We start from the raw sequence: 13121 nt of genomic DNA, 5'->3' as shown, positions 1-13121 counted from the left end.
TAAATTTTCACTGCTATTGTGTCTTTGTGTATTTTATGGGCACGAGTGTTTCACGCTATTTTACCCAAATATGCTCATATGCACTTCAATCTTGTATTGTTCTCACTAAGCTATGATACTATGTCAGAACATTCAGATCTTCGGTGTTTTGAGTGAATGAAGTAGTATGACATTAAATCAGGAGCTGCTCCAATCACTCAACACAACTGATTTTCAAGTACTGATCATTGATTACTACATCACTAAGACAAGAAACCAAACGGGGGTTTGTGGCTCGATATAATTTGCAACTCCATGGGTTTTGAACGACTTTTTTGTTTTTTTTTGTGCTATTAAAACGTCTACTAAAGGGTCCGTACTGTAAGGTAAAAACATACTCTAAGCTTTGAGTAATTCAATGGCCTCTGTTGAAAATTTATTTACTAGTAATTGTGCTGAGACTGTAAAAGAAAAATAATTTACCGAAACGTTAAATATCGATTGAAATTACTGATAATCATCAATCATTTATAATAGCCTGATGGTTATGCGCGTCTTAGGCTCTGAGCAAACACAAAAGTGTACCAGTTGAATTCAAAAACTAATTACAGATAATAATAAACTCATAATTATGCGAAACTCATTCGATGATGTATACCTTGACGTTCTTCACTTTTTTAGCAAACTTGTAATAGCTGTGGCTATTATTAATTTCCTCTCATCAACGAGGAGTGACATTCAACGATTTCTACCCTCCAAAGAGCCTTTTCAATATCTATCCCCCTGTACGCTGCAAATAAATTGTTGGATCAGGATAAAGCACGCGAAAATGAAGAATATGCACAGCTCAGCAGCGCTGGGAATTGGTGATTAATGAAGTGAGCGATGCCACCGCCGCCGCCGCTGGTGTGTTTCATGTGAGATGTTCATTTTTTACTCTCTCTTGTCCTTGTGAGTGTGTCCTACCCCTACTACTGGGCCCTGATGAGTGGAGCTATTGCGATAGAGCTTATCTCGTGCCCAAAATAAGCCCTCGAACATCCTCGAAAGCCGAACAAATGCTTGCCGGCTAGAGTGCTTCGCGAGTGCTGAAAATGCGAAAGTCATATGCACGCATCGTCGCTTTTTCCCCACAACGGTGAAAAAAACTTGGCAAAAAGGCCCCACTTATTTTCTTCTGACAACAGGAAACGCGTAGATTCGGTCTGTTGCTGAGCTGAGCGCTTGGGATTTTTACCAAAACCGTTTCATCCGTTCCGGTCTGCTACCGCTGCCGACAAGACACATTAATATTTTTTTTGTCTGAACACTCGACATGAGTGTAAAAACACCACTGCAATGAGATAATATTCTGTGATAGACTATGAGGGAAATGATTAATGCCTTTGTTGAGACATTTTCTCGGAGATGTCTATTCTGGTTAGAATGAATCTATCAAAAAGGAAAAAAAAACGTGTGTGTGGAACTCGCATATAAGCTCGATAGTAACATAATCTTTAGAGCGTTTTATTATACGAAGCCAGCTTTTGTATAGACCTATTTCGAAGCCAGCACTCAACAGAATTTCAGAGTTCTCAAAATATTAAAATCGAAACTAGCTTGAGTAAAAGGTTCAGTAAACATGTTTACACTGTTGAGTGGCGCATTCATGGAAAATACGATCAATAGAACAATATGCTAACATGCTCATTTTTATCCAGTCTAAAATCGTGCCGCAAACAAATTTAATAAACTGCCACTAGAACCGCAACGTCGTCTAGCAGCGTTATTAACCATAAGTTTCAGATGTAATTAAAAAGTCCACCGTCGTAAATTGCATCCATTTACTCAGGTTGGCGTCACAAGCAAGTGACTCGGGAAAAACCAGGACCAAGGAATACAAAAAAAAACTTACAAAAGGTACTAGCGGCATGCAAAAGTGCCAGCAATACAATGAGATAATTACCAAACTTATCCAGGACTCTGCCGCTGATTGTTAGCGAGTTACGAGCTGCAGGCTAGAATTTACCAACGGCAGTAACAACTTGCGGTACGCTTACTAAGGCTAAATGCCAAAACATGAGTAACTGTGTGAATGGAGAGACCATCTGCACAGTTTCTAACTCGATGTACGTTGCGAACTTTAGTTTAATTGGATTTTGGCCATTACGTGCATAATTTATGTTTACCCATTGCAACAGGTAATCGCTATGTTTTATTGTAAACATCTAGCAGAGTTTGACGATCGTAGAGCTAGCTCAAAGGGGAGAAATAAGTAGAGTACAGTAAAGCAAGCAAAATGGAAGTAATTGAGACATATCTCCTCTGGTGCTTTTATTTTTCTTTTAATGTTGTATTTCGGAAGCGAACGATGCTTTTAACGCTGCTATATATCTTTTTGAAGCGTTTTTGCGAAAATGAAATGCGAAATTAATTGGTTTCGAAACTGCGTTTATCAATCACTTGTGCTTTTGATCTTGTTTACTGGAATATCAGCACGTTTTGCCAATTTACACGGTTTTTGACTGTTTCGCTATTAGACTTGCCATGATATTATTCTAACAATAATTTTATGGATTGGAAGAATGACGAAGAAGAGCAATAAAAAATCATATGAAAAACATCCGAGAATATTCTGCACGTAAGTATAATCGCTTAAACACAATAAACGGGTTTGTGTTTGTTTGTTATGAACTCAACAAAAAACATTTATTTCGAGAACGGAAACGGCATTTTGAAAATTTTCCCTGAAGAGGTTTTAACTTTTCTGAAAACATACACAAAATATCTTGTAATGATCCTGATAGAGTAGATGATAATGATGAAGAAGAAGAAGAAAAAGAAGAAGAAGAAGAAGTGAAAGCATATAAAAATAGTGTGCGTAAGAAGACAAGTCATAAGATTTTTAATATGAACCATAATTTAAAAAAAAATCACAGGAGGGTTGTGTGCAAAGCCACGACTGCAAGATTAAAGTAGAATACTTTTACAAGAAAGATAACTCGGCTGCTTGCGTGTCATTCATTTTGAAATCGGAATTTTTTCGTATATACCGCTTGTTAAGTACAGTGTCAACAAATTGTAATAAACATCACACTGCTGTGCATTTGCAGCAGCATCAAACCTCAGTTGCAGTTTATTAATAACCATTCATTATGTTCTTCCAAATACATTCAGTAGCCTTGAAAAAGACCGATTGCTGCAATTGCAATTTTCATTCAATTATTGCATAAATGCTTCATGGTCAGATATACCCGCTGCAACTGCTACGCTATCCGTAGCCATGCCACAGTTGTGGCTCGAGATCCGCTGCAACTAGTGCGCTATTTATTGCTATGCCACAGCGGTGGCCGGTATCCGCTATCGCTGGTATCCACTGCACTGCTACTGCTGCTGCTAAGGGATGACTGCTGTTGTCGCTGTCTAGAACTATTATGAGCGGCTTCGGCTGGAACAGGCTCTTATATAGGCCAAATAGCATATTTTAAATTGCAAGGTATATGATTCTGTCGACCGTGCTTGGAAAGCAAGCTGTAGCCAACAAACGAGCCAACGAATCAATGGAACCCTGGAAGCTTGAAAGAGCATAAGAAAGCTGTAGCCAACAAACGAGCCAACGAATCAAGAGTGGCAAGTCATGCTATTTCCCTCCAACACAATGTCGATTGGGACAACGCGACAATTTCGAAAAATATTAGAAAATCGTCGCAACTTAATGCATGGGAGTCGATGCATATCATGACATCGGAACAGCCGCTTATGAACGAAGATGATGCTCCCATACTATCGCCTCTCTTCCGCCTCACCAAACTGAAATTGTAACTCTCTCCTACTAATTAGTTGGACATCGCCCCGTAGATGGGTAACAGCTTACCCGAAACCGGTCGGTAAAAAAGGTAATTTTTACATTGTAAGAACCATAAGTGTTTGTGTCCCGTTTAATATTTATTCGCGAGTTCTTACGTTGCACTAAAATTTAAAATTTAAAGCCTGCAGTTAGTTAGTTAGTTATTCTTCTAATTTCCTGTGGGACAATCATTGACTGAAAGTCAAGTCAATAATTGAAGGGAGAAGTTTTCTATTTCGCATGTTGTGCCCAACAGTAAATCACATCTAGCAGCTTGTGCCGTCACTGGACACAGGAATATGAATGCAAATTACTTTAATAACTAAGCACGTCTTCAATGGAAACAAGAGGACAAGAGATTTTGACTAACCGTTGGGGGTATATAAATCCTGAAGAAGATTTGTGTGAGCGGGATTTATTAGTCTCACTAAGCTGATGGAAGGCAATATTTGGACGGCATAAACCATGGTAATTCAGGCGGGAAAACTTACCCATCAGCACGAAATTGGTTGGTGATGCCATGCTCCGTTTGCTGAGAACAATCACGATCAAGGAGTTGGCCGTTAGGGTGATGAGGATGAAGAAGGGTGTGCAGTAGCCATACAGCGGAATGCCATAGTTGAGGATCGTTTCGCAGGACACATTCAGATAGGACGTATTGCCATCGTGCAGACCCATACAGCTCTGGTAGTAGTCATCTGCAAATGGAAGTGTGCCATTGTGGCCAACCCCGAAGGAATTCCCCACGCCGGAGACGCTATTCATATAATAAAAATTGGTGTTATTGTCCGTTTCCACCGGATCGTAGACAGCGGGTTCCATTGTGGAGTACATTGTGGATGCTGTGATATTTTCTCCCAGTAGCAGGGCCCGCTGCTGATAATGATGGGGGCTGTTAAATTGCCCATCGTCTTCGTGTTCGTTGAAGTAAAATCGCTTCCGTTCGCCCGCCGTGTCAGATGCGACGCCGACAGCTAGTGTGGCCCCTGTTTCTGTACTACCACCACTACCACTTAAAGCGGCTGATAATCGGCTAAGAACATTGGAGGCTTCTCCGGCGCTAGCGGCAATGGCTGCAGCATCAATTGACATATCGATTATTTCAGTTGTGGGACTTGACGGTACCATAAATTTTTCCGCTACGGTGAATCGAGCCGCGGGTTGTCTATAGAGAGGGAAGAGCAGAAAGAAGAAAAAAGACACATGTAACGGACTGTGTTTTACGCGCAGCCAGAGGAAATGCCCCGTTGGAGGCAAGCTGGCTTGCGATGCTGGAGTGGGAAACTTTTATGTTAGCTAATGTGAAGGACGAAACGGTTGTTTGTAAAATCCCTCGGCAGCCGTAAAAGGCTGCCTTAGTTTCACATACGGCTGAATTTTTCAACGCTAGTCGTTTCTCTTTTTGTGACAAGGAAAAATTAGATCTTTTTGGTTATTCAGAAATAGATGTTATATATTACTGTCATATCATATTTGAGGCCAGCTTTAAAGACTTCCGCACACATACAACATGTGCACGAAATTTATTCTCTTTGCACTTCCTTCGCCGAAAGATACCACTAGCCAAAAGCCACGAAACACACGTTGTAGTGATGTTTGACTATTCTTTCCACATGTGTACAATCGTGTCCAGCTTTCACGAACATAACACCACGGCGGTGAATTGTCGGCGTGGGAAAGCAAAACCGGGCACCGTTGCCAAGGAAGTGCAGTTAGCTTGGGCTCATTGCTGGCAAAAATTCAGGAACCCAATATGTCAAGAAGTTTTCCCGGGTAAAAAGCGCTCGTTTGCTTGTAGCAAAAACTCGTTTGTTGAAATATTCACGATCCTGCTAACCAAAGCCTCATGGTTGGCCACCAGTTGCAGACTAGTACCTGGAATTGGTTAAAGTACAAATGTTTTCCGTTATACTGTTTAAATTGCAAATAATTCTAAACACAAACGTGCAGGCAAAAGGGGCCACACAGAGTGAGGAATTCTAAACTGAAAGCGTCTGAAGAATTTTGAATCAATAGGGGTTAGGTTGCCTTTGCTATTTGGCCACTCGTGGGCGATTATGTTTTCCTTGTTGAAACATGACAAAAAACACTGTGAAGTTTCAAGTATGGAACGGGGTTCTACTTTCGGAAGAAATCCACTTGGATATCTTCGTTGAGCTAAAAAAGTTTATAATTTTTAAATCTAAAATTACAGATTTCTTAAGAATATCAAATTCTGCAGAGAAGTGATAACCTCTTCTTATGTTGGTTGTTTGTAACGAACATTTAAATATATTTTTTTAGAAGCAATTAAATATGAAGAAAGGCGTTCTGAACATCCAATAGTTTCGATATCGAAGCATAAGAGTTCATATATAATGTTTGGCAAAACTTTACAGCGAAAAAATAATATTTTGCGACGCAATTTCAGGTCTAAAATAACAAATAGCAGCAAGTGGTCCCCGTGGCTCTGTGGTTAGCGATGTCGGCCGGCTAGCTCTCCTACACGGTTGTGATATCGGGTTCGATTCCCGATCGAGTCGAGAATCTTTTAGAGCTGGAAATTTTCTCGACTCAGCACTGGGGCACGGTGTATCGTTGTACTTATCCTACACATACAAAATGTGCCAAAAACAATATCGATAACGAATTCTCTCAACTAAAGTCGAGTCGATCGAGACCGCTATTAGCCCCCAGGCAAAGCGTGCGATATTGTAGCAAAGGGAACACGAAATATTTTTTTCGATAAAAACTGCTTAGGGTTTGAACATCACTTATTTCAGAAAACGTAACTTACAAACCGTACATCGTAGAATTGATGTTAGTTTGTGAATTAGCTGTGAAACATTTATAGCAGTTGGGAGAAAAATGCATTATTTACAAATTAATTTGTTTTCGTCGTGAAATTTCAGTGGATTTTTTTTTTCAGATTATGTTTTCTCCAAAATCCCCAGAATTTTTCACGAAACACTATCATATACTGTACACATAAATATTCTATTTATGATTAGAGTGTTTTTTAGTTTCATTTTTTTTAGTTAAATTTTAAGAAGTTGAGTAAAAAGAAAATAATCTCACATTTCGAGCTGGATGAGATGTAGAAAATTAGAGCAAAAAGTTCTCAATTATGCTGATTTATGGGTTTTAAATCAACCGTCTTTCTCAAGACGAATAAATATTTGTTTGAATGAAGTTGAATGATTTTTTATATGACTTATACCTATACGATAGTCAGAACGGCATTAAAATATGTCATGTATAATTCACATTAACAATAATAACGGAAATCTTTTCAAGTATTTTGATAAATACCAATACGTGGTATCCTGTTGTCGGTTTTTGAACTAAAGTCTATCCAGAAGTTAGGTGCCTGAATTTTAAAATCCTGTAATTCAACCACGGAAAACGTAATCAGCGTTTGAGCGCTTATATATTCGTAATTTCTTGTCAGATTATCGCGGTTTTGGCATTGTCGTATGCCAACTCTTTTGTACGGCACCGTAAACCATAAACAAACAAATTTCGATTCAAACCACTGACCCGCGCAAGTAAGTTCCGTTACTTACTGAAAGCCTAAGCGTTACAGCACACTCGCTACCATGCCTTGCTGAGTGTACCGCAACGTTTGGTGCCTGATTCATACAGCACGCAAAATGCAGCGTTGCAATTTTAATGCTCGACTCTCCAGCTGTTTCCAGCTGGCCACACATGTAACACATAGAATTAAATATTTTGGCAATTGCATTTGCCTATAAAAGCAAATGATTTTCAATAAAGCGACAGAATTAATCAATGAGCATTCCGCAGCGACTGGTCTACTCCAGTTCATCTCACCGGAATTGCTTTAAGCATAAGAAGTTTTATCATTGCGAACGGTTTTGACTTTCGTCAACTCCGTCACCGCTAAGAAAAAAAACCCCTCGTTCCACCGGATAAGTATTTGATTCAAATATTAAGGAGTTTACCAAATGGCGACCGTGACAGGACTTGCAATCATCGGATTGCAGAAGTTCGCGGTAGTAAAAACAGTGAACGCGATCTTTCCCCGATCAAGAGAAGACAAATTAGAGTGGTATTAGTTACTAAAGCTTTCAACAGTAAACTGAAATGTGCTGATGAACTAAAATGAAAAAAAAAAAAAAAAAAACAAGTGTAGTGCAGCAGAACACGGAAACGAATTCAATATTAGTGAATGTCGTTATATAGAATAAAACTTGATTGACTAAATTGACAGTGCTCAAGAACACGTAAAAATCGTGCAAACAACAAACAAAAAATAATAATACTCGCATGGAAGCATTGTAACAGCGCCACGAAAATGGGTAAATCACAAAGTAAAACGGAAAAAATTACTGGTGATCCCCAAGTGATAATATTAAACAACCAGGAACAGCACACCGCCTATCATGAAGAAACCAACCTGTTGTTAGGGGTAGTGTTAATAATGGTTGCTATGCAGTTAATAATCATACTGTATAAAGCATTCAAAAAACGCGAACGTAAAAACGCTTTGAAAGCAGCTAGATCTGTCGCTGTGCTTAACGAGGTGATCGCGAAATAATGAACTAAAAATGTCCGCGAAAAGTACGCGCATAGAAAGCAAAGTATAAAGTATTTTCAAAGTTGCTCCTTACCAAAAAAAGGAAAATGCGAGTTCCCAAAAACAAACCAAGTAAAGTGCAGTGCTTAAGAACATTAAAGGGCATCTATCTCGCCCACTGAAGAGATAAATAGTGTAAAAAAAGAAAAAAAAATAACAGCAGCAACAATGCGACAGCATTTGCAACAGAACAATCGACAGCACCAGCAGCCTCTACAAGTCGATCAAAAGCTATCTCCACAACAGCAACCACAACATCATCAACGAGCAAGCCAATCAACACAGCAACAGTGGGGAATTCGACAATTGCTCAACATAAACCGCATACAGGAACTTACCAGACGGCTGAAAAGCACCAAAAGAAACCCAGCAAGAAGAATACGGTACCATCAACCATCAACTATCAACCATCAACGGTACCATCAACCATCAACCATCAACGGCAGACAGCAACAGCAGAAGCAGCGTCATCAAACAACAGCAGTAGTAACATCATCTACAGCACCAAACAGGTAAACAACAAACACCAAGAAACCACAACATGCAGCAACAGCAGCAACATAAAGAACAGCAACAACTATGATAAGTAGAATTTTTTTTTTACTAAATGACGAAACAAAGGCTATAAGAATTATCCATTAGCCATAAAGAAATAGCAATAGCAAAGCTGTTATTTCAAAGTTAATAAAAAAATTTTTACAAAAATTCTATATTTGATATTTCACTAAAATATTCAAATTTTACGAAATATCATTTTATTATTCATTCAAAAAGGGAAGTATGAGAAATAGACACAACTACGCCTATATAAGCAAAAAAAAAAAAAAAAAAAACAAAACAATACATATAGCGCAATTATAGCACGTACACGCTCACTTAAGAATATTTTAATTTTCTATGACTTTTGCTTGTAATAATAATAATAATTTACTAGTCCAACAAAACAGTTACACTTTTGCTAAGATTATATTAAAGAAAATTTTTTTTTTCACAACGATTTTAAAAAATTATAATACTAATAATTTCTCTAATATCTACTTAGTAAAACAAAAACCTCAAAACCTACTCAACTTTACAAATGGTTTTACGCAACGAATCCATTTTACACCAGTTAAAATAAAACATCTTTCCAACACTACAAATATTATAATAATACAACGGTTTCTTTTTTCTAAATAAATTTTCTTTTGGAAAATAACGAGCAAAATGGGTCTCAGTGCGATACATAACGTAGAAGCCGATCGCAGTCAAAAACTCAAACGAATTAAAACTACTAGTTTACGCACTAGATAAAGAAAAACTAGTAGTAATAATAAAAGAAAATAAGACGTCCATAATAATGAGAGCAACAAAAGAAGCCTCTGAATTCATCGTACTGTCCGGAAAAACGTCAACCACTTTTAAAACACTACATAGATATGTCTTGGAAATTATGCCAACAATAACAGGAGTACTTCTGATATCAACCAACAGAGGGATGGTGACGCACCACACAGCCTATGAAAGGAAACTGGGTGGAAAATAATAGGTTGTGTTTACTAAACCCCCACTAATAGATACCCAACAACATGCCGAATCCAAATATATAAAATTATAATCAGACCATTTAACTTCACAATTTCACAAAAATCTAACTTTCATAAACAATATAAACATACTTTTTATCAAACAACAACATGCAAATTAACCAGCCATATAAATTCAAAATCATTTTCTAGCCATGTAGTAACAACTGATCAGGAAGGTCGACGATTCCAGACAATTGTTACTAACAGGCAAGACACATATATTTCAAATTTCATTCGAGTCAAAGTGCATATGACTGGAAATGAGATTCGCAATATTCACCCAAACCAACTTGTAAATAGACATCACAAAATTACAATGAACAGTTTCAGCAACAAAATCTTAATTATAGTTGTAAATAATGAACATACCTTATTCACAATTTAAACTAAGTCTTTTAAGTAACCATTATATCTTTAATATAATGTGGAAATAGAGATAAATTTAAAAATAATATTTACCTGAGAATTTTTTTTTAGCTACATCTTATAGCGCAAAATAAATTTTTCTTATCCAAAATTTATGTTGTCATGAGAACATGTGACCGATCAATCCATGGACTCAGAGCAACGAAATAAGCTGACAGTCTTGAGTCTGATCAACTCTAGATTTTGGCATATTTTGATAATTATTTTTTTATTGTTGTTAGATATCAAACCTTGAGTTTGCATACCTAATAGAGTGGATGTTAAAACATACTCATCCAATAAGAGAGTTAATTATTTATTCGATATCAAATTTCAAAAATTTGCTTATCTAAGAGAATGGATGTCAAGTAGTTGCTCATCTAATAAGTTAATTTCAAAAAGACGCAACATTTGTGTCATCGTCCTACTGATGCTAAGCGAAAAGGCTTAAAATCCTTAGCAAAAGTATAAAATAAGTCTCTCATAATTATCAAAGTGGCGTAACATTCGTGTCGTCCTACTTGTTTCAAACACAAGTACAAAAAATAAGAAGAATATTAGAATGCCTGGGTGATTTGAATGGTTATTATTTTTATTATACCCCAGATGCCTGGAACCCAAGAAGGTTACCGGATGCCCGGGAGTAGCAAGTAGCTACATAGGAAGGTTCAGACTCTAGCGTCTAGAAACCAGTATTCGAATTTTTATTATATTATTTTTCCCGGATGCCTGGCACGTTTTATTAGCTAGAAGGACGTCGAGATGCAAGAATAAAGCATTTTCATACATGCAGAGATACAAGAATAATGCATTTTTCAAATATATAGGCATGTAAAAATAAGAATAAACATGCATAAAAATGTTAGAGTGAAAGTCAGACACAAGAGTTTGCCTTACCGAAGTAAAATAAAATGTAGATTTATAAATAAAAAAAAATTGTCTTAGCGTATAATACGAAAAATATATTAACACTAATCATATAGATCATTCATAAATAACAACTAGAATTTAAAACTGTCTCATCAACCCTACATTAATCAAATTACAAGCATATAAAAATCTTATCCTCACAACAAAACGAACTATATTTTTCAAAACATAAACAAAAGATGAGGAAAAAAAAACATAAACAAAATCTTTCGATTCAAGTATGACAAACACAATCAAATTATTATTAAATAATTTAAATAGAAAAGCCAAAAAACATACATGCAAAGAAGTACTATTATTCAAAAAAAAAAATTTTATATTCACATTTATCAGACTTATCAAAATTTGTGAGAAACAACTGGAGACAGACATCTAAATTTTTTCAGAGCAATTTCATTTTTCATAAAATTGCTCTCGTAAAGAGGGATGGTGTCGTATACCAACTCTTTTGTACGGCACCGTAAACCATAAACAAACAAATTTCGATTCAAACCACTGACCCGCGCAAGTAAGTTCCGTTACTTACTGAAAGCCTAAGCGTTACAGCACACTCGCTACCATGCCTTGCTGAGTGTACCGCAACGTTTGGTGCCTGATTCATACAGCACGCAAAATGCAGCGTTGCAATTTTAATGCTCGAATCTCCAGCTGTTTCCAGCTGGCCACACATGTAACACATGGAAATAAATATTTTGACAGAATTAATCAATGAGCATTCCGCAGCGACTGGTCTATTCCAGTTCGTCTCACCGGAATTGCTTTAAGCATAAGAGGTTTTATCATTGCGAACGGTTTTGACTTTCGTCAACTCCGTCACCGCTAAAGAAAGAAAAGCCCTGGTTCCGCCGGATAAGTATTTGATTCAAATATTAAGGAGTTAAGGAGTTCAAATATTAAGGAGTTCGTTCCGCCGGATAAGTATTTGATTCAAATATTAAGGAGTTTACCAAAGCATCAACCGAAATTCTTTTATGGTTGAGTTTTTGCAACATAAAAGACGAATTGATTGAGAAACGCCATTGAAACATTGGTAGGTAACATGGATTGCCTAAATCATACCGAGCAACCAATCACTCACTACCTTTCTTTCTCAGCACAGATCTGATTTTGTGAACGATTTGTTGTTGTTGTTTACAGTGCACACTAGAGTGGTCATTTTTGTAACATCATGCGATTTCGATGAGTGCCGGGCGGAAAAAGTTTCCTTTTTACTCCAAAAATAAGCCATGAAAATTTGATGTTGATACGAGTTCATTTAATGGACCCACAAATCGCTTATATTTAAAAAATTAAATACTCAATAGAATTGCTGTTTTTTTATCCCTTCGAGAAGTTTTTTGCCTTAGTTTCTTGAAGTAGTTGTATATTTTGCGTCGAAATACTCTTTAATCATAAAATCATATCATTAGGGATATACACATGTTACGTAACGCTTAATTTTAGCAATACCTTCCATCCCTGAATAACACAATTTTGCATGGAGGCCTCGCACAATGGAACTCTTCATTGAATATCCCCTTTTTCTGAGTACGTTACGTAATAAATGAATGATCTCTTATATTCGTTAGAGGATTTGAAGCTACTATTCAGTGATTATATCCCTAGTGTACCGTCAATATCGGATTGGTGAGGCAAAATTATTAAAGTTATTAAGAACTCTTTTTTTTTTTTTTTTCTTCACATAACATTTATTTGACACGGCACAAATACAATTTAATGTTTAACGGCGCCAATTATATCTGATGACTTAAAAACTAAAGCAAATTTTTTATCCTCGCTGCCGACTACGAGCTGAAATTAAGTCTAACTTAAAACTAGCATGGTATTTCCAATC

General features: G+C 36.9%; 1 protein-coding gene across 2 annotated transcripts in view; it reads right to left on the bottom strand.

Moving 5' to 3' along the window:
- Positions 1–13121, bottom strand: part of LOC129721800 (sex peptide receptor) — a 163726-nt gene that overhangs the window by 94581 nt on the left and 56024 nt on the right. For both annotated transcript variants that reach the window (XM_055674799.1, XM_055674798.1), the window contains exon 2: positions 4297–4970. In XM_055674799.1, coding sequence (XP_055530774.1) covers positions 4297–4933 — 637 coding nt within the window. In that variant the 5' untranslated portion in view covers positions 4934–4970. The remainder of the gene's footprint in view (positions 1–4296; positions 4971–13121) is intronic.

The sequence above is a fragment of the Wyeomyia smithii genome, chromosome 2, assembly GCF_029784165.1.
Source record: "Wyeomyia smithii strain HCP4-BCI-WySm-NY-G18 chromosome 2, ASM2978416v1, whole genome shotgun sequence".
In the NCBI taxonomy this organism is placed as follows: Eukaryota; Metazoa; Arthropoda; class Insecta; order Diptera; family Culicidae; genus Wyeomyia; species Wyeomyia smithii.
The sequence above is the reverse complement of the archived record's forward strand: the minus strand, read 5'-3'. Positions and strand labels throughout refer to the sequence as shown.